General features: G+C 34.7%; 3 protein-coding genes across 19 annotated transcripts; 1 reads left to right on the forward strand and 2 right to left on the reverse strand.

Moving 5' to 3' along the window:
• Positions 1-4,078: 4,078 nt before the first annotated feature.
• LOC140008176 (uncharacterized) lies at positions 4,079-4,981 on the reverse strand. Its single transcript, XM_072051734.1, has one exon. It carries the CDS (start codon positions 4,979-4,981, stop codon positions 4,079-4,081), a length of 903 nt encoding a protein of 300 aa, XP_071907835.1.
• Positions 4,982-14,378: 9,397 nt separating this feature from the next.
• On the reverse strand, positions 14,379-22,733 carry LOC140008329 (probable 3-deoxy-D-manno-octulosonic acid transferase, mitochondrial). Of its 2 annotated transcripts, XM_072052285.1 has the most exons (4): positions 22,334-22,733; positions 22,139-22,232; positions 15,137-15,179; positions 14,379-14,810 (listed from the first exon to the last, which is right to left on the reverse strand). In XM_072052285.1, the coding sequence occupies exons 1-4, from the start codon at positions 22,530-22,532 to the stop codon at positions 14,643-14,645; spliced, it is 504 nt and encodes a 167-aa protein (XP_071908386.1). In that variant the 5' UTR covers positions 22,533-22,733; the 3' UTR covers positions 14,379-14,642. The 2 variants fall into 2 exon arrangements, 1 of the variants encoding a protein (XP_071908386.1); XR_011815698.1 differs by lacking the exons at positions 14,379-14,810; positions 15,137-15,179 and adding an exon at positions 21,124-21,239 and having other exon boundaries at positions 22,334-22,703.
• On the forward strand, positions 16,085-21,444 carry LOC113697121 (uncharacterized). 16 transcript variants are annotated; one of them, XM_072052278.1, is made up of 10 exons: positions 16,085-16,485; positions 16,564-16,681; positions 17,133-17,257; positions 17,382-17,421; positions 17,500-17,598; positions 18,009-18,271; positions 18,402-18,514; positions 18,841-18,919; positions 20,884-20,985; positions 21,066-21,444. In XM_072052278.1, the coding sequence occupies exons 1-5, from the start codon at positions 16,160-16,162 to the stop codon at positions 17,545-17,547; spliced, it is 657 nt and encodes a 218-aa protein (XP_071908379.1). In that variant the 5' UTR covers positions 16,085-16,159; the 3' UTR covers positions 17,548-17,598; positions 18,009-18,271; positions 18,402-18,514; positions 18,841-18,919; positions 20,884-20,985; positions 21,066-21,444. The 16 variants fall into 16 exon arrangements, with proteins under 16 accessions (XP_071908379.1, XP_071908380.1, XP_071908381.1 ...); XM_072052279.1 differs by having other exon boundaries at positions 18,048-18,271; XM_072052280.1 differs by having other exon boundaries at positions 17,500-17,595.
• Positions 22,734-23,427: the final 694 nt, after the last annotated feature.

Genomic DNA, 23,427 nt, shown 5'->3' on the forward strand with positions numbered 1-23,427 from the left:
AGCATTTTAAGAACCACAAACACAAATATTTAAATTGTAAAATATTACCTTCTTTTGTGGGGTTTTGGTAGGTTCTTCCTCATTCGCAGAAGTTTCTTTTTCATCTCGGAAGATGATTCATCTGAGCTGCTTATCTTTGGTTGCACAGGCTGTCAAAGTTAAATTCAAGCATTGAACATATAAGTGAAATGTTAAGGTCCCACAAAAGTCAAATGCCATTAATAATATATCTCGCTACCTTGTTTGCTTTTGGCGGTTCCTCATCAAATTTTTCATCTGAACTTTCTGTAAACTAAGAAAAATGGAGAGAAAAAAATACTTTTCTTCTATTTCACTTTGGACTATACAATATACAAATATATATATATACACAAGTGGATACTATAATCATATGATACTATAATCATATTATTACCTAATTAATATATGATACTATAATCATATGATACCTAATTAATATATGATACTATAATCAAATCTTTCCTAATATTTATATTATCAAATCTTTCCATAATATCAGATCACATATCTTCAACACTCCCCCTCAAGCTGGTGAATATAGATCTTCCATTCCCAACTTGGCAACACTTTCATGAAACATGTTGCTACACAGTCCCTTTGTCATCACATCTGCAAGTTGAAGTCCTGTCGGAACATATGGAGTACAAATCAGTCCACTTTCTAGCTTCTCTTTAATAAAGTGACTGTCTATCTCTATGTGCTTCGTTCGATCATGTTGCACTGGGTTGTGAGCTATACTTATAACAGATTTGTTATCACAATATAGCTTCATCGGTTTGCTCCATTGAATCCTCAAGTCTTCTAGGATAATTTTAACCCACAATAATTCACATACCCCTACTGCCATAGCCCTGAACTCTGCTTCAGCACTTGACCTTGCTACCACACTTTGTTTCTTGCTTCTCCAGGATATTAAGTTTCCTCCAAGAAATGTACAATATCCTGAAGTTGATCGCCTGTCAACTGGAGACCCTGCAAAGTCTGCATCTGTGTAAACTGCCAGATCAATTTCAGGACCCTTTTTGAATAAAATTTCCTTCCTTGGATGTGCCTTTAAGTAATGAAGCACTCGATAAACTGCTTGTAGATGAACTGCTCTAGGATCATGCATAAACTGACTAATAACACTGACTGAGTAAGCTATATCTGGCCTAGTATGTGCGAGATAAATGAGTTTCCCAACAAGTCTTTGGTACATCTCTTTGTCCACTGCTGTATCTCCATGAGCCTCACTTAATTTGTGATTCTGCTCAATGGGAGTTCCAACTGGTTTGCTTGCTGTCATGCCTGTTTCCTTGAGCAGGTCCATAACATACTTCTGTTGAGAAATAAAAATTTCCTGCCTTGATCGAGCCACTTCAATTCCCAGAAAATATTTCAATTTTCCTAAATCCTTTATTTCAAATTCCTTGGCTAGGTACCACTTCAAAGTTTTCTTCTCTACTTCATCGTTTCCTGTCACTATGATGTCATCTACGTATACAATCAAAACAGTAACTCCCCCCAAGGCTGAATGCTTGATGAACAGGGTATGATCTCCTTGACTTTGCATGTAACCATTAGCTATCATTACCTTGGCAAATCGTCCAAACCAAGCACGTGGGGATTGTTTCAGCCCATATAATGCCTTTTTTAACCGACAAATCTTGTTCTTGTCAACCCCACTGAATCCCGGTGGAATGCTCATATAAATCTCCTCTTCTAACTCTCCATGAAGAAAAGCATTCTTCACATCGTATTGCTGTAATTCCCAATCAAAATTAACAGCCAAGGATAGCAAAATTCTCACTGTATTCATCTTTGCTACTGGAGCAAATATTTCCCGATAATCTACTCCATATGTCTGTGTGTAACCTTTCACGACTAACCTTACCTTGTAGCGTTCTAGGGACCCATCTGCTTTAAACTTTACTGCATACACCCATTTACAGCCCACTACTTTCTTGTTCTTTGGTAAATCAACTAATTCCCAGGTCCCATTCTTCTCTAATGCATCCATTTCTACTTTCATAGCAAGTCTCCATTCTTTCTTTGATAATGCTTCAGACAATGAGCTAGGAATAGAGACTGTATTTAAGGTGGAAAGGAAGCTTTGATGGCTCGGGAAAAACTTCTCAAAAGACACAAAGTGAGACAATGGATATAGGGGTCTTTTGGTGCATTCTCGGGATTTTTTCCTTACAGCAATAGGTAGATGTAGGTCCTGGTCAAGGCTCAGAGGCTCAGGACAAGGTAATTTAGAGCTGGAAGAATGGTCGGTCGGTGTTGTAGAATTCAGATTTGATTCACTCATTGTTACCTCATTCCCGGAGCTTGGTTTAGAGGATTGTTCTTGCCTTGTAACCACGATGGGATCTCCTTTCCTTGTATACACTTGGTCAAATCGGAACCAGTCATAGATTTTACGGTCTTCCTTTTTTTCTTCTATCACATCAGATTGAAGAATTGACTCTTGGAATTCAGATTTGGATGACTCAGATGTGGTCAACTCTAAGGAGGAAAATTTTAACTCCTTATCTTCAAGTGTATCTAACTCCCCCTGAAGATAAGGAGTGATGAAATAGGGCTTATTTTCAACAAATGTAACATCTGCCGAGACATAGAGTTTTCTAGTAGGTGGATGATAACATTTGTAACCCTTTTGAGTAGATGAGTACCCCACGAAGACACACTTAAGAGCACGAGGATCTAACTTCCCACGGTTATGACTATGGACATGAACAAAGGAAGTACATCCAAAAACTCGAGGAGTGAGATTAAAGAAAGATCGAATATCGGGGTAAAATTTGGATAGGTTCTCTAGTGGATTTTGAAACCCCAAGACCTTGGAAGGAATTCTATTTATGACATAAGCTGATGTGAGTACAGCTTCTCCCCAATATGCTTTTGGCACACTTTGTTCAAACAGTAAGGCTCTAGTGCACTCAAGAAGATGTCGATTTTTCCGTTCTGCCACTCCATTTTGTTGTGGAGTGGCAATACAGGATGATTCATATATGATTCCTTCTTTTTGGAAAAACTGACTCAAGATTTGATTGAAATAATCACGAGCATTATCTGAACGAAAGTGTTTTATCTTGGTGCCAAATTGATTTTGAATCATTGCATGAAAAACAGGGAAAATATAACTCAAATCAGACTTATTTTTGAGTAAATAGATCCAAGAGACTCTTGTGCAGTCATCGATAAATGTGACAAACCACTTAGACCCTGAGATGTTTGGAATAGTTGATGGCCCCCAAATATCACTATGGATTAAAAAGAAAGGAGAAGACGATCGTTTATTACTGATAGGAAATGGGACACGAGTGTGTTTAGCATACTCGCAAATATCACAATGAAAAGACTGAACATCAAATCCCTTGAACAAGGAAGGAAACATTATTTTTAATGCAGAAAAAGATACATGACCTAGACGTCTATGATGTAACCAGATGACATCTTTATTGGAGGGTGAAGACAATGTGGAGAGGGCAGATTTACTAAATTCTGGTTGACTTGATGTATCCAAGTAATAGAGTCCATCATGCTCCTTAGCTAGTCCAATCCTCTTCCCCGAGCCCCGGTCCTAAAAGTCACAACAGGATTCATCAAATATAACAGAGCCAGCTAGACCCTTGGAAAGTTTTTTTACAGAAACCAAATTTGTAGATAATCGAGGAACATGAAAAATATTTTTAAGAATCAAATTTGGAGTAACTTAGACATCTCCGATACCTGCCACAGTGGTTGTAGTACCATCTGCAACAACAATCTTTCTATTGCTAGGACAGGGATAATAGGTTTTGAATTTATTTGAAATATGAGTCATATGGTCCGTAGCACCAGAGTCAAGAATCCAGACATTCCTAAGCTCATTGCCTAAAACACTAAATGCAAAAGAGACTAGAGCCTTACCTGAAAGTGTCAATGAACACATACCCGGATTCCTTGATTGAGAATTGTTAGTTGCTGGTTTGTCAACTGTCTCTAACATACTTTTAAGCTTCTCAATTTCCTCCATACTAAACCCTCCAATCACTTGAGTTGGATCTTGAACCGACATATGAGCCTGCCTTTATTGGCCACCTTTTTGTCCCCATTCACGAGTGGGTGGTTTCCCATGTAGTTTCCAGCATTGATCTATGGTGTGTCGTGGTTTCTTGCAGTATGTGCACCACAACTCCTCGCGATTCTTTTGCCCACTTGTTTGATTGGTCTTGTCCGCAGCAATCTTGTTCAGTACCACCCGCTGAGATTTGGAACTTAAAATGGCTGAATTTTCTATTGAAGGTAACTCTAACATAATACCCCTGCGACTTTCTTCTCCACGTACTTGGGATATTGCTTCTGTTAAAGAAGGAAACTCTGGCCTGCCCAGAATTTGAATTCGTACAAGATCGAATTCAGAGTTTAGGCCAGCCAAAAAATCATAAACTCGATCCCTTTCTATGAACTTCTTGATAAACACTGCACATTTGCTACAGTTCAAATCAAGTGCCCTGTAATAATCCAGTTCCTGCCACTGATTTTGCAGAAAATTGGCATACTCCGTCACTGTTTTTGTCCCTTGTTTTGCTCCAGTTGTCTCTGTCTTGATGTCATAGATAAGAGCTGCATCATTAACCTTAGAATATGTCTGATGAAGGACATCCCAAATTGCCTTTGCTGTAGGAAGAAACATACATGTATCGCTGATTTCATGAATCATGGAATTCCATAACCAAGACATGATCATTGAATCCTCTTGTTCCCATGCTTCAAACCCCGCCGTTTCACTATCCGGTGCTATTTCCAATAGATGACTCAATTTTCCTTTTCCTTTCAGGAATGTTCGAACCAATTGAGACCACTTCAAATAATTTTTTCCATTTAGTCTATATGCTGCCTGGATGTTTTGAAGCTCTGTTGTGTTCCGTGTACTTTGTTCTTCTTCCATAGTTGAAGACAATTGCCGCGTTGAGGATGTAGCATCCGCCATGATTGAATAGGACGGGGGAAAAAAATGTATAGTAACAGGAACAGCAGTGAAGGCTGGAGAGAATAAGAAAGGAACCAGCAATTAAGGCTGGAATTGACAAGAAGCAAAGGTGGTATTTTTCCCAGAACCCTAGATGAGCTCTGATACCATGTAAACTAAGAAAAATGGAGAGAAAAAATACTTTTCTTCTATTTCACTTTGGACTATACAATATACAAATATATATATACACAAGTGGATACTATTATCATATGATACTATAATCATACTATTACCTAATTAATATATGATACTATAATCATATGATACCTAATTAATATATGATACTATAATCAAATCTTTCCTAATATTTATATTATCAAATCTTTCCATAATATCAGATCACATATCTTCAACACTTTCCTCTTCACTACTACTTACTATGTTCCCTGCCTTTAGCACTGGATTTCAGAACACCAGAGGGCTAGAGAACCCCACAAAGAAATAATTACAAAAGCCAACTGATATGATAAAAGGCAACAAAAATGCATACTTGAAAATTACATACGACAACTTTACTATTCTTTTTTTGAGGCTCCTCATCTTCACTTTCCTCATCAGAAGTGTCTTCCTCACTATTGTCTTTATTCAGGTGCACTTGCAAAGCTAAAATAAAAAATGCATATACCAGTCAAAAAAACATGTCATTTTTAACGCTTTAAGCATACGAAGCTATTACCTGCTTGTTTTCAGCTGCAAAGGAAGGCCTCTTGAGAGAAACAACTTTAGGAGGTGGTGACTACCATTTGATAAAGTAGCAAAACAAGGAAATATCAGGAATTAGAAAACAAAATGTAGAAAGAACCAGAATACCTCTCTAAAGAAATATATGTCGTCCATATTTCGAACAAATACCATGAATTATGAAAAAATTGAATGACATACTTGTCCACAGCCATACGCAAGCTTCACAATAACTTGAAACTTAAGCTCAGCCATGTTCTCACATAGAAGTGTCAATTTCAAAAGAAAATCCTGTACAAGGAGAGACAAAAGCTAAACGTACAGTTATCAAACAAAACAGACAAAAACTCATAAAACAATATCTGACAAACAATAGAGAATCTGATCTGCTTAACGGTTAATTACTTTTAATAGCAAGGGAAAGATTTTTGGCAATGTTGGGTAAATTAGGAGGCAACATACAAGACATGTTCTGTAATTTTATACAAGCTCCCAAAATTTTTTTTTTGAAGATATGAACTAAAATTGTGTTCACATGTTACAAGGTTCATATAAGCAAAAATGTTTGAAGATGCACATTCAGAGTTACTCTTCAGAATCATCATAAAAAAGCTTTTTTCAGCCTAAGCTTAAGCAAAAGAACACAGTTTCTAGCTAATGGGATGGAAAGACAAAATAAACTGGGGGGAAGAAATCCAAACATGCCCTGAATTCTCTATTCACTCATTTTTCTATAATACCTAGACAGCATTGATGTCTTTGTACCAAATTATGTAAGGAATAAAAGACAACTGCACAATTGCACACAGCCCCAACATTGTTGAATTGAAAATCTCACCAGCCTGATGTCTAAGTCCGAATTTTAATCATTTGTTTCATCATCTGAATCAGAAGACTCAACTTTCTTTTGGGAGCACCTGCAGGCTGGGACTTAATGGCTGCTGCTTTCTTAGTTGCAGGAAGATCATCTTCTGAGCTGCTGCTATCCTCCAAAATCTGTTCTATTATTTCCTGTTGTTATTAGTAATGACAGCTAATGGTTTAGTACTCTTAAATTTTTCATTCTGTCGCCCTAGGGTGCATGAAAATATGAATTTTATGCAATCAGCTGGTTGTAACATGTAACAGGAACCCAACAGACTTTTACTATTAAATGGCAAGAACTTACAACCTATGGACTTAATACTCACAAGAGAACTTACAACTGATAAGAAAAAAATGCAAGGAAAAAAAATTCAGTTGATAAGTGATAGGTGAAACCAAATGAACTTACAACTGAAATTTGTGAACGCTAAACTAGAAGCTCTTCTGCACCAATTCTTTGAAAGTGCAATTAAACCCCTAAAGAAATTTGGCAATCAAAATGAAAAATATACAGATTATCCAATCTCTTGAATACTTGTAGGGGAAAATATTACACACAGAAAATGAGTAATTACCTTTAGTAGGAAGCATTGTAGAGGAAAATGAGGAAGAACTGTGGAGTTTTTTGTGAGCAGTGTTCTTAATGTATACAGAGACACAAACTTTATTAGTTGTTAGGAATTTTTCTTTAACAGTCGATAATTTGCCAACTGGCCAACAAAAAGGGATAATTGCAGAAACCTCCTTGACTTTTATAGTAATAGCATTGATCTCCCGTAGCAATTTTGAAATAGCACTGACCACCCCTATCAAAAGTTGGAGGCAATTCAATAGGCAAAAGTGGGTCAATTTACTAAAGTTCCCTTGACATGATTTAATTTTACCAAATGAATGTGATGAGTACTTTCATCAAACCCAACAAAACATTTGTTAATAAAAATTACACTAAATTAACTATTTCTACATAGTTTAACTAATTAACTAAATAACTAATAATCTAATTAATTAATAACTAATTATCTAATTAACTATTAACTAATTAACGAATTATCTAATTGTTAATAGTTATTAACTAATCAAACTATTTCTGCATAGTTAAACTAATTAACTAATTAACTATTAATTATTAACTAATTATCTAATTAATTAATTAACTAATTAACTAATTTCTATTTATCTAATTAACTAATTATCTAATTAACTAAAGCTGTTGTCTGTCCGAAACTAACAAACTATTTGCATGTTAAACTAATTAACTGCTTAACTACTTAACTACCTAATTATCTAATTAATTAATTAACTAATTTTTGTTTATCTAATTAACTAAAGTTGTTGTCTATCCGAAACTAACAAACTATTTGTATGTTAAACTAATTAACTGCTTAATTAAACCTGTTGTCTATCCGAAACTAACAAACTATTTGCATGTTAAACTAATTAACTGCTTAACTAATTATCTAATTAATTAACTAATTTCTGTTTATCTAATTAACTAATTAACTAAATCTGTTGTCGACCTGAAACAAACTATTTGCATGTTAAACTATATGCAATACGCATTATCTATTTAAAATATCGGCTCTTTATGAGTATTTTACTTTCAAACATTTAATTTATGATAAAACATCAATGTTTGTAAGTAAAATTCAAAAAGTGTTACAGTAATATCAATATTCTCACTTTCAAACATTTAATTTATGGCCATATGCCCCTCCCTTTTTATAAGAATATTAGTGTAACACTTTTTAAATTTTACTTACAAACATTGATGTTTTTATCATAAATTAAATGTTTGAAAGTAAAATACTCATAAAGAGCCGATACTTTAAATAGGTAATGCGTACTGCATATAGTTTAACATGCAAATAGTTTGTTAATTAGTTAATTAGTTAAGCAGTTAATTAGTTAATTAGTTTAACATGTAAATAGTTTATTAGTTTCGGACAGACAACAACTTTAGTTAATTAGTTAATTAGATAATTAGTTAATAGTTAATTAGTTTAACTATTAACTAATTAGATAATTAGTTAAGTAATTGTCAAGCAAATAATAATTGTCAAACAAGTAAGGGCAAAATTGAAAGAAAATTCTTATCTCACTTCTACAAAAGCTGTTAAGGAGGTTTCTGCAACGAATTGTTACTGTTCAGGGGAGGTGAATGCAATTTCTAAATCTAGACGGGAGGTCAGTGCAAATGTCAGAAATCTCAGGGGAGGTTTCTGCAATTATCCCAAAAGGAAAACAAAAGGACAAAACTATATTCCTAGAAATGGTATTAGCCATCATGAACACAATAGATAATGATGCAAAATGGATGAATTGTTAGAGATTTTTCTTCTCACTCTTGATAATTTCTCAACTGGCAAACGAAAACAAAGGAAAAGGACAAACCTATATTCCTAATAATTGGTAGAAATCATACCTCATACTTGATTTTTGTGGAACAATCCCACAGTTGGGATATGGATGGGCAGCCATAATTGACTCTCTGTGGAACAATCCCATGGTTGGGATATGGATTAGCAGCCATAATTTGAGGAAAAAGATCGTCAAATTGTTGACCAAGTGTTGGAGGAGTTCAATTGGTACTTTTGTTTGTCAGAACCAGAAAGAAAATGAAAGAGAGAAAAAGGAACGGAAGTAGAGAGAGAGGAACAAAGGAGAAAAAGTACAGTTGAACATGAAGACAAAATGAAATCTGAAAACATGCTTCTTCTGCAGGAAAAAGAAAATGAAGCGAAACCACTGGCAAAGAGAGGAGTAAACAGTTTGCTACTGGCGGAAGAATTGAAGAAAAGAAAGCTGAAAGGAAAAATTAAGAAACGGGAAACACAGAGAGACGAAAAAAACAAAAGATGACAGGCTAAAATGAAGCAGAAAGGGAGCGCTTTGCCTTGCTGCCACGTCGGTGAACTTCCATCTTTTTGTTTGACTTTTTGACTTCTTGTCTTTGACTTTCACAACACAGCAAAACTAATGCCAACTACTGCTTTCTTTGGTCAGGGAAAAGAGGGCAAGAGACGGGAAAGACTGAGAAATAAAGCAAAAGGCCATTCGCAAAAAGTCACAAATAGCCCTCAATAGTTAGTTACTATTTTGGGGCTAGTTATTTTTCTCTGGGTAAGATAGTAATTTCATGTAAAAAGACAAAAATGACCTCAACAGTGATATACTATTAGGAGAAGTAGTAAACATTCTCAGGGCATAAAAGGAAGAAAAATTTTCTCCCTCCTCTAATGCCGCCACGTGGCTCAATGTGGGAGAAGAAGCCTTAGGTTTTTATATATACTAGTGAGACGGCTTGCGCGATGAGCAGGAGGACTAATATTTCCCGTGTTAAGTTGCTTAATTTTTAGCCGTTATATATTTCTTATACCGCAGAGAGTTATATAATTATTATAAGTCTGACTTGAATTATAAAATAATAGTGCGGTAAATTGGTTGGGTGAATATAGTGTTAATAGTTTGTGAAGTATGGAGGATATTTTGTAATATAATGGTTAATAAAGTACTATAATTGAGACAATGCAGTGTCGACATTTTCTGTGGTATGATTTGTATAAATTATGTGGTCTATGTGAGGTAATTATAAAGATACCCGTCTATATTTATGTATATCTCTATTACTCACTAAATTCCATAAATATTGGCCTATTTCCTTTTTTTTTGTATAAATTAAAACCTTTAATCAATATAATCACAACAATTATTTTTTTTCATATTTTTGTAAAATGCCGCTCACTAATATTAGATCATTAATCCACATTAAGATCCATGTATTATACATTGTTTTTGAAATTTACAGTACTTTAATTTTTTTAATGTAAGAAACAATCTAATTAATGTTGCATGTTTGACTAAAAGAATAATAAAAAAATAGCATACAACATTGCTTTTCAATTTAGAGCAATTTTGAGCCATTAGGAAAAATGAATATGCTAAAAATTTTATAATAATTATATATATACATTAAATATGGATATATATTTAACAATATAAAAGTGAGAGTTGCCCTATAAACATTATTTTTTTGTCGAGCGGTTATCCTGCAATTGTTATTAGATATCCAAGCTATTAGTAAATAACAAACTAATTTTTCTTTTTTATAGAATGAAAAGAATAAGAATAAAAACAAGGGCATTAAAAATTTGTAATAATTATATAGAGTAAATATGGATTTATAGACTAATATATCTTTATAATTGTACGTTTTAAAAAGTAGTAGGATTAGAAACCATTTTTAGTCCAAACCCTTAACACCTTAACTGATTTTGGTTATTTGTGATAATAATAATATTGGACTTGTCTCTCTCTCTCTCTCTCTTTTTCTTTTTCTGTTGTTCAATTTTTCGGAATTGTGCAGTCAAAAGCTACTCCTGAACATGCTAAATAACCACTGCATTCAACAATTTTACAGAACACTATTTTATTTCATTTTTTTGCAATATATGCATTCTTTTTTTTTTCAAACAATTTTATTTCATGCCACAGTAATAAAATTCATTTTTTAAAGTCACTAATGCCAATAATAATTTATTAATTATTTCCTCAATAATTGTGTCTTTACAGAACACTTAACAATTTTATTTCATGTTAAGCTATCAATAATTTATTAATTATTTCCTCAAAATTGTGCATTTACAGAATACTTCAAAAGCAAATAATTAACCACAAAATTAACTTTCTACTAAAAATACAAGACTAACTTTTAAATTTTGTTTAAAAAGTAAAAAATATCACTAAATTCAACATTCCAACTTAAAGAGCCTAAATAAAAAGGTATATAATAACATTAAATCACATAAATATATTGATTGTATAGTTAGATGTAAAGAATGTAGGCAACAAAGAATATAAAAGGCATCCGATATTTAGTAAAATAAAAGAATATAAATAAGCATGAATAAAAGTAAAAATGGGAAAAATTTAACAAGCATCGTGATTAAGAGGAATGAAAGTGTGGTAATTCTCATCTCTGTAATAGGTTTCCAAATGACATGAACAAATCAAAAGTCCAAAACAGTAGATTACTCAAAGTCAAAATGGCAATTTTCCAACGAAGAAGAGGTGGGTTTCAAAGAAACATGTAGAAATAGAAACAAAAAGTGAGGCATCCACAAAAGTGAACAATGAGTCAACAAAAAATAGGGTCAGAAGACAACAAAATTACCAAACAATCAAGCAACTATAGCATGCAGCTTGAACGAAGGAAAAAAGGAATGGCATAACTGAAAAATAAGACAAACCTAAGGCTAAACTAATACTCAAGAATAGCTAAGATGGCCTGTCTCTGCGGATCACAATAGGCAAAAATGATGCAAACAAAGAGGAACAAAGTATAAATAAATTACAAAGAAACCACACAACTATAACATGCATCTTTCGGTCTCCTGAGCAAGGCAGAAACAGGAAATGGCATTAGCGAAAAATGAAGGACTAACTAAGGCTAATTCTAATAACATAAGGAACTGCCAAAGACTGATGCAAATGGGGTTGCCGAAAAGCCAACAAGACCAAACAAATACAAAAGCCATCAAAGTTGCTGAAAATTACGTGATAACCGCTCGACCAAAATGGCACCGTTCATTCTCCAACTCCCGCTTTTATATAGTTAGATAGATGTAAGATTAAAGAAAAAGGTGTTTATTATATTACAATTATTATGTGTGCTTAAGAATTAGCCATGAGAAAAATATAACTTCATCTTAACTTTATCAAAAAAATTGACCATAAGAGGTAAAGTGGATCAAGTGTTACCTGGTGATCAACAGGGATATGTTTTCGTGGGGTTTGGGTGCGTAGACTATGATATAATCGGGTAGAAAGGGACGTTAGATTCAAAAGATTAATAAATAATCGGGACCTTCCACCTAACTAGTGATGCCGCGGATATTTAGCTAAATTCCTCGATGTGTCACTTGTACCAATACTACTCTTTCTTTTTTTTTTTTTTTTGGGAGTAACTTGTACCAACACTCAAGGATGCAAATCATTTAATTGTTTTTAAGAAATGTTCAAATCACGAAATTTGGTTACGTATTTTGGGTTGGGTTTAATTGCGAAGATAAGTTAGGCAGACTTCGTCTTGCATTTTGTCACACGTTTGTATTGATGTTAATGGCGCAAGGTATTGTTTCAACTTTGAATTTGTGAAGAAAAAAACTTCACTGATGAAGAATATTCTGTTATTAAGGCAAATTGCAAATGATTAAAAGGAGGAAAAGTTGAAGTAAAAACTTACTTAATGAATGATGCCAAGGGGGTTTTGGTTTAACGGCTAAAAGTTGAAGTTCCAAAATTTAGAAATTCTAGATTTAAATCTGGCTTTCTCCCTCCTTACTTTCTAAATCTCATTCCTCTTTAATAAGAAAAAAAAAACTTTTGAAAAAGAAAGAAATCAAATATAGAATGAAGTACGCTATTGCACTCTCCAAAAATTTTTGATGAAATGAAATAGTATGCTTTCTCTTAATGCATCGGGTGAGATTTGAATGCACCCGATGGTGCAGCACATCGAGGAATTTAGCTAAATATCCGTGGTATTGGCATCACTAGTTAGGTCGAAGGTTACGATTATTTATTAATCTTTCGAATCTAATGCCCCTTTTCTACCAAATTATAGCCTTGTTTGGAAGGTAAGTTTTTTGCCAAGTTTGTTTGCTATAAGTTTTTTAAAAATTTTAGTTACAGTAATCTAAAAAAATTTTTAATTTATACATTTTAAAATATTCAAAAATTTACACACTTCAAAAATTTTTTTAAAAATTTTATAATACACTATAGTAAAGTTTTAAATAAACACAAAAAAAAAACTCACTTGCCAAATAAGGTGCATATCATAGTCTCCGCACCCAAAACCCCACGAAACATCCCCGTTGAGCGTTGACCTGCGTATCTCAGAATGCCTATTTCACCAGGTCCCACTGGCAACCTTTCAAGAAGTCATAAAAGGTGTGCCAACAGATTAATCTGCTGAAAACAAATCAAGGTGGAGAGGTAGAAAGGATACAGAAGTAGGTGGGTCGTAAGAGGCAGTAGAGCTCTTCAACTTCTCTTCCCAGAACGCACAAAGAATAAATCAGTCAGTCAACCACGCTACTTTATTCGACTCAAATATAAGTAATGCTAAATTAACACGGCAACCATTCCTCAAACTTTTCAACACGAAAAGAAACAAGGGATTATGAAAGGATCCTTAAGGTCATGTTAAGCCTAGGTACTTACATCCAAAGCTACTTAATTAATACAATGCAAAACACGCTAAAGTAGTCAAAATCAATGAATGCATTAGGTGTTGCTTCTTTAGGCAGTGCTCATATTCCTTAACAATGCAAACATGAAACAGCATGAGCAAGATGCAGAAACTGTAAAACTAGCTTGAATCAAGCACTGATGAACAGATTAAACGTTGAGAACCTCGTGATACAAACTTTCAAGTAACTCTTATGATATGAAAACGATCGGCAAAATGGATGGCATTGGCCACTCAGCTCAACAACAACAGAAATAATGTCCCCATCATGATGGTGAAGCAACAACAACTGAGAAAGTTCCCATCCAGGCCCAAACCAAAATAGAAATAAAATGCACACACACACACACACACACACACACACACACACACATATATATATATATATATATATATATATATATATATATATATATATAATACATGTTATCTTCCTCAGGAGGAAAATAATATCATGGAGGCATTGACAAGCCAAGCAAAGACACATTCTAAAGCACAAAACAATGGGATATTAACTATATCAGTTGTTTGTTAGGTTATCCATCGTTGAATTTCACCTTCAACTGACAACCATTTCCAAAATCAATTTGATCAAGGTTCAGCCCAAATCCAACTTTTTAAAGCTTATGGGAAAAAGAATTATGCATGTCCAAAACCATATTAGGTATCCTTGCTCAGTCCATGCAAGACAGGTGAAAACTTAATTTCAACCCACAACTTGCTTCAAGCTTCAACGTCCACTTGTATTGCACTCTATAAAGTATTGTAATAATTAAAAATCTCATCAAGGCCAAAATGCACTATGTACAGTATGCAATCAATTCAAATCCAGTCAAACAAGTATCTAATATAAGAAGAGGTGCTTACACCATTTTTTGCTGCACCGATAATCAGGTTAGGCCAAAGTTCACTTTCAATTAGGATGATTGCATTTGGCATCCAATAACCGAGAAAAGCCTCCACAGCAGCAGGGGCATCAACTGGAGCAAACTGGTTCCCGCATAAAACTACTTAATGAGATTAAAGGAACTGGCAACACAACATAATATGATCAAGATAACAAGACTCGTCAAGCATGAAGAGCACAAAAAATATATAAAAAATGAAAATGCCATCAATTTTTCAGGATACACCACCAACCAGAGACATCAGCAATATCTACAATTTTAGATGGGTCATTAGGTAAACTGTGATGAAAAAAGCATATTGACTTGCTCAATAACTTAGAGCATCTTAATTTCATTAAAAGTACAGGCCACTGCGTGTACACCTTTTAAATAATGTCTGAAAAATGTATAACAAACAGATGCAATCACCTGATATATGACATTAGCTGTAAGCTCCTTCTTTATGGCCTCACTACAGAACGAAAAAACAAAAGGAAATGAAGACAAAAGCAAACAAGATGAGATGAATAGGCAACAAATGTAATTTCCTGTTAATTATAAACTTTAATCCAGAGAGAGAGAGAGAGTTGGGGAATTATAAGTGTTTTTGCAGTAATTTCTTTATAAAGGTAGACCTCCCACGGTATGTCTGTCAGTGAAATTACTGCCTACCCTTTTCTTTTGAGAACTTGTACTAGTCTAAAGAATAACCAAAAGTTGACCTATTTTTCAAGTTTAGTAGATCCAAGAGCAAAGGTTGAGCTAAAACTGTTTTCAAGTTCCCTGGCTGCGAAGCAAATATGCTACAGTCCGGTCTTTGACCTCTGACTGTGAAATTACTGATTGAACATAAGTAAATTACAGTAAATATTCTCAGTCATGTTAAGGCGGACTACTTTGTGGAGTCCCTTTGGGAAATCCCTCTAGTCTCCAGAAGTGCACCAGGCTTTATGGTGACTTTCAAATGAAAATCTATTATGACCTTCATCAAACTAAAATATTACTTATTCTGCATTATAATATCTTTCGTATCATTCATCAAACTAAAATATTACTAAAGTTTATTCCTCAGCTGTGTTGCCGTAATCAGTCCAACTCACGTAATCCCAAGAGAAAATTACAGGGTCTGTTTGGATTGTAAGTTATTTGGGATTATTTGGGATATTTTTACTGTAGCACTTTTTGTGATGTGATGTATGTGAGATAAAAAGATATTGGGAAGATAAAAAGGTGTATTGAAAATTGTAAAGATGATGTAAGCAAATAAAATTGGGGAAATATGAAGCAATCCAAACAAATCCTTCTGCTATAATGAATTAAGGACCACTACACCCCTTTAAGTAAAAGTTGCAACTGTTAGATGACATACATTTCAAGACTTTCCAGCAAGTCACTACACAAACTTTTTTATCAACATAAGTAGATAAAGAGCGAAGAGCTCTGGTGACCTGGATGGTTTTCGTCGACCTCTCGCGTGCGGCGCATGTGATTGAGAGCGTTATGTTGTTCGCGCATAGCACTTCGGTTTCCGATCTGGTCTCCCATGTGCCCGTGTTTCCTTGTTTCTGTACGTCTGCAGCATTTGCTTTCTTCCCACTACCTTCTCTCTCTCCCTTTTTTGGACAACGTTGCTCTGTCGCTTGCCCAGCCATATCCTCCACTTGCATCTTGTCTATTTACTTTAGGGTTAGATATACAGAACAACAAATGCTTCTCCGCCGCTTCTCCTCTCCGCCCCTTTTCTCACCAAAATTATACGACCAAAATCTTCAGCAGCGGTGAGCCTCCTTGCTCTTAGCTTCTTTTCCTTTTTTTTTTTTCAATTTGTAACTTCCTTATTTTTTGTCGATTTGCAGCTTCCTTATTTTTGTCAGTTTGCAGCTTCGTTGGGTGATGGCGATTGGAGAAGCTGGTATTGAAATTCTCGGGAGTGTGTTGTGGGCATCATTTCTAGCTCAAAGTTTGAGATTTTTGGTAGGCCTTTGCATAGCTTTTGGGTTAGAAAATCTTTTGTTTTATCCCGTTTACTTCTCTTGGTCGATTTCACCGATCTTCAGGTGGCTTATGGGTTTTTTTTAAGGATTCGTTGTTTCCGTCGGGTGTGCGCTGATGTTTTGAACCTTTGGTTTTTGTTTCCCCGATCTGTGTTTTTTCTTGTTCCCTTTTTTTCTTTTTTTTTTATTTCGTTTCTTCTTTTCAGCTGTGAAGATGGAGATATTGATTTTATTGCCTTTCGCTTTTATGTTTTGTTACTAAATCTGGGTTTTTGGTTGTTCCTTTTTTTTTTTCCTTTAGAGTCTTCGATTTTTGGCTCACTAATAAACATGCCGCAGCTTTCCTCTTCTTCTTCTTCCCCGTACTGCACTATTTTTTACAGACTCTTGTAGATCGATAGCTGATTGTGATTTGTGTGTGAAATGTGCAGGTTAAGGAGAGAAAAGGTAAGAAGAATCAGCAGCGATGGCGGTGCCTTTGCTTTCGAAGAAAACAACGAAGAAAAGGGTTAACAAGTTCAAGCAACCCCAGAGTGACCGAAAAATTTCCATCAAGGTATATCACCGTGATTCACTTGAAAAAAATTGTCCTTTTTAGTTTTTTTAATATTTTAGGAAATGCGCTATATATAAGGCATTTGCAAATTGATCTTTATTTTCGTGTTCTGTTTGCGAAATAGGAAAATGATTGTGGAAGCTTTAAAGAAAATGATCAGAAATGTAAAGGAACTAACTTGGAATCTTTGATTAGGTTTAGATTTTGTTTTGTGTTTTATGATTTTCTCATGACTATAACAGCTCTTGGAATCGTCTTGCAAAAGTAGAATTTGCTGTTCATGGGATTGACTATGAAGGCCATGCAAAGTCATTGGTTTTGTTAAAGCTTCAAAACCTGTGGTATTGTTGTTCCTTTGAATTTTGAGTAATTATGGGCTTAAATTTTATAGCACTGGTTTTTCATGGCTCTATTTGAAAGCCACTTAAAACCCATTAAAGATGTCTGCTTTGCAGAACGTTGTTCATGGGATTAGTATACATTTGAAGTATTTATCAGGATATGAAAGAATTCATTTCTCTTTTGTATGAGGTGTGCTTGATTTTTATAACTCCGTATATTTGTTGCTGCCTATTCACTGAAAAAAGGAAATAGATGGTACCTTAGTTGTTCTAAGTATGTCTTCAGCTATGGTGAATTAAATGCTATAGGTTTTCTCCTGTGACTTTTCCTTTCCTTTGTTTTTTCTTTGTTATATGTTCTCTTGCATACTGTACTTTGTTGATGTTGTTCTTGGCGTTTTATGATTTAGGTTATTTTACTGATTTTTCATCCTGGCCTTGTGCATTAGTCTTCGGAATCTACGGTGGAGTACAAAACGTGAATGCCCATAGAAGCTACGAGTGTAGTTATTAGCATTATTAAAGATAATGGATTTGGAGTTTGGAGTAGTTGAGGAGAGCTTGAAGACTTTTTTTGGGTTAGCTGCAGATAGAATTTGGAATCCTCGATAGAATTGTCTACAAAAATAAGAATCAGCATCGAAGGTGCTCTTATTTTCAGTACCTGCTTAAGGTTGGTTTTTTTTTTTTTTTGGCCTAAAGTTTCAGTTTTTACGTGCTCAGTGAAAAGCACTAACCTGTATGCCTTCAAGCATTTGCTTATTGGGTTTGTTGGTTTAAAATTAATTGTGATTTTGTGACAGGTTAGACGGGATTTGAGGCTTCTGCAATCAGCAAAGTTGGAGGAAATCTTGAATTCCTGCTTTCTGGTAATCCATGGCAAAGGGCCTAAACAAAAACTGTAGCTTTTGGAAAGGTATAAACATAAAGAAGGGCATATTTTCCAACATTGTTGTTTACCATATGCTTTGATTAGTGATTCATGCATTTTTTTTTTGGAGGAAATAGCAACATTTCATTGAGGTTTCATCAGTAGATCGCAAAGCCATAAATTCTTAAAGTTTTCTTAGTAATTTGATGGGGAGGCTTCGAAAAGTTAAATTGGAAGTTGAAAGTTAATATCCAAGAAAAATTGATTAAATGACCAGTCTGTGAATGTAATGTACAATTAGCAATGATTAGATTCTTACTTTCTGTCAAATTGCACATACCAAAACTTTTGGCCTTCCATTTGGGTTTCAGTCTGAAGCGGAGAAGGTGTGATGGTGGCAAATATAACTTTTTGGAAAAGCTTCTTGGAGTTGTACGTTTACTATCAAAGGTAGTACATTTGTTTGTGATTTGTTGCTCACAGTTGTTTCTTTAAATTGTTATTCTATCTTCAGTTTTCTACGCGTCTCAGTTGAGCGTATGTTGCGAGGCATGCCATAAACTATGATCTTACATCTGTGCTTTTAAAAAATTTCCCATTCTTTTGCTGTCCAAATTAGTCCAAGTCATTGTCCATCAAAATCTTTGGACCTTAGAGGATTAAACTTGGTTGATTTGAGTCTCTTCCATTGTTCTTGTGCTATCTTCCTGTAGTAGCAAATAATTAACAGATCGCTGCTGCCTTCTTTCCTTACCGTTCTCTTTCATCTACTTCTCTGGTATCGTTGTCCACGAGAGAAATATAATTAGCTGGAATCTTCGTTCTTTCCCAAGGAAGTGTATATGCTCTTCCTCCTTACACCACAACCAGTGGGAGAGCTAGAGTAAGGATGTGGTTATTTTCAATTTCTTATGGGGCTTTTCAGCGATTAGTTTCCTTTTGGTCTATTTACATCCAACAAGTACTAATTTTCGATGTAAGTGGTTGGGAAGCTACTCCCAGATCCAATTCTCGATGTAAGCGGTTGGGGAAACTCCATCAACCTTGATATAAATTGCCAACCTTTTAAATTCTTTTTTTTCCCAATTGGAGATCGACAGATTCTTCTTTTCCGTTTTTCCTATCATCCTCTCCTCATATATAGAATTTTTCATCTATTTTCTCCATCATTTCCTTCTGCTAGAGACATGTCTTTTGCAGTGAAAAAGCAGTCTTTTTTACACATTAATGATGTTTATTTTTGAGTAAATTTAAGTCATGACCTACATTTTTTGCATTTTTTGTACTTTTGGTTTCTTGAGGATCTCAGGTTTTCTTACTTCAATTTCTATGGGTTCTGTGAATAATATGTTGGTGTTATGCTTTAATATTGTGGGTAGGGGGGAGGGTCTCAGCTTTTGTTATTTATGTGATTTTATTGTAGAATTTTGTTTCTGCCAAGTTTAGGATTGATCTCAAGTTGGCTATGGAGATTTTTTCTTCCTTTCAATTTTCATGGAGTCTAATGTAAATTTGGAATTTCAAAATTTTCCTTTTACCTGGTCTAATTTTCTAATTACTAGGGGATTTGACACATAAAATCAAGGCGGTGTTAGATTTGTTCATCTGTGTTTTTTCTTTGGTATTGATGTGAGAAATTCGTTTCTGAAAGTGTAAATTTTAATTTCTTGAGTTGATTTATTTTGTGGAGTTTGAGGAGGAAAAAATGTTTTTGAAAAGGCATGCTTGTCTTAGTTGAATTTGTTGATTCCCTATTGTGCTGAATTGTGATTGTTTTGATTCGAATTGTAGATGATGATGGCCAATTGTCATGCTTCTTTAATTACTAAACATGACTTTGTTCTTATGTGGAGCAGCAACTGTAGGCTGATATTGGTGAGACTGAAGCTGATAAGGTTGATGAGGCTGCCCTCATTGGCAATGAAAAGCATGAATCTAAGTGTATAACAAGTTACTTTTAGAATGTGTTTCTGTTTTATCTGGTGCTTCTTTCTGGTGTCCAAGGTGGAGATGATGCCTCTTTCCGACATCATCTCTACCTTAGAAGTTGCTGAATTAGTATTTTCTCTGAAATGTATTTTTCCCATGTTTTCCTTCAAAACAGAGGTGACCAAAGAAAAAACATTACATCTTTCCATTACATGTTTGTCTTATCCTTTGGTTTCTCTTTTTTTCCTTTTTTTTGGGATTTACCCTTGTCCTTTGTTTCTCGTGTTTTGTCCTTGTGTTTTGATGATATGAGACTTCTTTGCACATTTGTCTGCAAGTTTTTTGCTGCAATGGCGCTTGAATTGACTTGGTTGGTGAAAGTTTTTGTGTTACATGTATTTTATATCCCTATGATTTTGTTCTATCCATATGTGATACTTCTTTATGTCTGTTTTCTTGACCTGATTGCCAGTTTTGTTTTTCAGTATTATTCATCTTCATTTCAATGGGAACTCACTGCTCTAAATTAGGCTTTTGCTGGTAGCCTTCTAGCCTCAGATCCAACATCCCTTATTCCTGTGATCTTGGTAATTCTTAAAACTCTGTTAAATGTATAAAAATGTAATATTTGTTCCCTTTTTCTGATTTTTTTCTTCTGGGATTTTAGAGAAATGTGGAGAAAATGCGAGGATGAAACTGCCAGCATTTAAAGAATGCAGTTTAGATGAGCTAAAGATGGCACCTTCAAGATTCTCAATTGAAAACATTGTATCAGAACATGGAGATAGAGCTCGCAATGTTGTCTACAAAGGGCAGCTTGAAGATGACGCCTCTTGGATTGCTGTCAAACATTTCAATAAGTTAACCATGAGTACGGTGGATGTTATTCAGATTTAAGATTTGTTGTATGCAATTTGTAGGTTGATAAGCGAGGAAACTTATTGCAGGCTGATGTGATTTGAGACATTGATTATACGGTTGTTATGCCATTTGAATTGTACCTTTGTTTACAATCAAATAGGATGAAGTATTTTGTTTCTACCAAATGGGATGAAGTCGCTTTCATTTTTTTTCTTACTCACTTTGGCTTTTACTATTTTGCATTTTCTTGCGTACAGCCTTATTAACTCTCCTCCTTCACTTTTTTTTTTTTTTTCTAATCTTGAAAATGATCTGAGAGCATAGGAAGTAAAATCTAAGCTCTAATGATGCATATTAATGGACCTTGTAATTAAATCATAATGCAACCTACCCTTGAAATAGCAAGTGCAGCTGATAACTTAGACAAAGTTTTATAATATTTTGGTTCTTTAATGAGAGTAACACTGACTATTTTTTACATGATTACATACTTAGATGAAAGTTGACTTTAATTTTGGTTTAATATTTTATTTTGATTTATTTGTAACTAAATTCTATCAAAAAACAAACAAATTTCATTAATGATCCATTTGAATTAGTACAAATTATTTTATTAAATTGGGCATCTTCATCCTTTTTCCCACCGTGCATAGCACGGTTTATGCCTCCTAGTGTATTGATTAATTGCCATGGAAAGTCACTTCATACGTCACATAATGTCCAAAAGCAGCTCTATCTCTCCACCAAACTTCAACGATTGACTGCTATCCAGTCAATATTAACTTTGCAATGAACATTTGCGTCCCACCAAAAAACGAAGCTACGAGATTCCAGCTCCAAATTTCAAAGTTAAAATTAATTAATGGAAAATGAACTTACAATGCTGACAGCGTCGTCGACGTCATCAAGACAGTAACGTCCGGCCTCCTCGTTAAACAGCATTTTATCACCGGAATCGCAGCCATTCCTTCACCTATTAGAAATAATCAAATAATTAAACAATTATTATAGCGCGAGAAAATACTAGTAGTGGTAGATTTTAAACACAAAAGGAAAAATTAAGCAATTAATAACCTAAAGAGACGGCGTGGAACCAAACTAAAGGTCCGGCGGGCCGAGGAAGCGAGGGGCGGCCGAGACGCTCAGTCCACCGTTTCGGATGCTCGAGACCTCGGAATTTGCGCCACCGTAGGTGGAGGTTTATCATCGGCGATAGACCGTAGGAAAAAGCTCGGTAGATTTTGTAAATTAGTTCACCTTTCCCCCTAGCCATTTGACGCTACTGAATCTACAGTACTAACTGTGGAATGAAGCAGGCCCCGGTGAATGCCTGAGCCGTGCCGTGTGGGGGGCTTTGGGCTTGACAAAGTTTGATGGCATCTGTCTGTACGTGTTTTAAGTGGGCCCTTTCGTATAGATAATTTTACGAGTTCCGTAAAAGATTGTGTTATAGGGCAAATTACTCAGAATATGGTCGAGAAAAAACAAATTCGGACATCTACGGCTCTGAGCCTCTGATAAGGTTCTGTTGCAAATCTATAGGTACCAGACCATATTAGCCCGATACTTAAAAGTCAGTCAAATTTTTTTTTTGAGCTCTGCAGGAAAAATTTTAAAAAAAAAATTTTTGTCAGCTGCCGGGCTGACAAGACCCGGTAGCTAACAACTTCTGGAAAAAAAGCTGGCTATCGGCTGCCAGGCTCTCATCTAATTTTTTTTTTTTTTAAATTTTGCAAACTCTCCGGCTTTCTAAATTGAACAATCCACGGAATTAAAGTGGAGATGAGAATAAAACATAGGTTACGTCTACGGTGGAAAGTTCACTTTTCTGCGCATAAGAAGCAGAATAAGGAGGCCAACTCTACTACGTGGAGACGCACGAAGAAGTATATTCGGGCACCGGAGAAAGCGAATTATATATGGATAAAAAATGTTATATATTTTAAAATCACAATAAAAGTTCTCTTAAATATTTATTCATCATCTAATGTCCAATATTTATATTTGATAAATTAAATTAGTTAATTAAATATTCTATTATAATATAAGTAACTATATGTCATTGACAGGTGTCGAACCTGTGCTATAATAATAAATATAACCTAACTACCACCTCTCCAAAATTTTTTGATAAAATGAAATAGTATGCTTTCTCTTAATGCATCAGG

This window comes from Coffea arabica, chromosome 6c (genome assembly GCF_036785885.1).
Source record: "Coffea arabica cultivar ET-39 chromosome 6c, Coffea Arabica ET-39 HiFi, whole genome shotgun sequence".
Taxonomy (NCBI): domain Eukaryota; kingdom Viridiplantae; phylum Streptophyta; class Magnoliopsida; order Gentianales; family Rubiaceae; genus Coffea; species Coffea arabica.

What these genes read in the sequence shown, in the direction of transcription:
- LOC140008176 (XM_072051734.1), bottom strand. Translation starts at nt 4,981, where the DNA reads ATGGCGGATGCTACATCCTCAACGCGGCAATTGTCTTCAACTATGGAA.
- LOC140008329 (XM_072052285.1), bottom strand. Translation starts at nt 22,532, where the DNA reads ATGGCTAGGGGGAAAGGTGAACTAATTTACAAAATCTACCGAGCTTTT. An exon ending in GTTCCACGCCGTCTCTTTAG is followed by an intron (nt 22,233 to 22,333) that starts GTTATTAATTGC and finishes TATTTCTAATAG; the next exon opens with GTGAAGGAATGGCTGCGATT. An exon ending in TCGACGACGCTGTCAGCATT is followed by an intron (nt 15,180 to 22,138) that starts GTAAGTTCATTT and finishes TTCGTTCTGTAG; the next exon opens with TGAGGCCATAAAGAAGGAGC.
- LOC113697121 (XM_072052269.1), top strand. Translation starts at nt 16,160, where the DNA reads ATGGTTTTCGTCGACCTCTCGCGTGCGGCGCATGTGATTGAGAGCGTT. An exon ending in CTCAAAGTTTGAGATTTTTG is followed by an intron (nt 16,682 to 17,132) that starts GTAGGCCTTTGC and finishes TGAAATGTGCAG; the next exon opens with GTTAAGGAGAGAAAAGGTAA. An exon ending in ACCGAAAAATTTCCATCAAG is followed by an intron (nt 17,258 to 17,499) that starts GTATATCACCGT and finishes TGACTATAACAG; the next exon opens with CTCTTGGAATCGTCTTGCAA.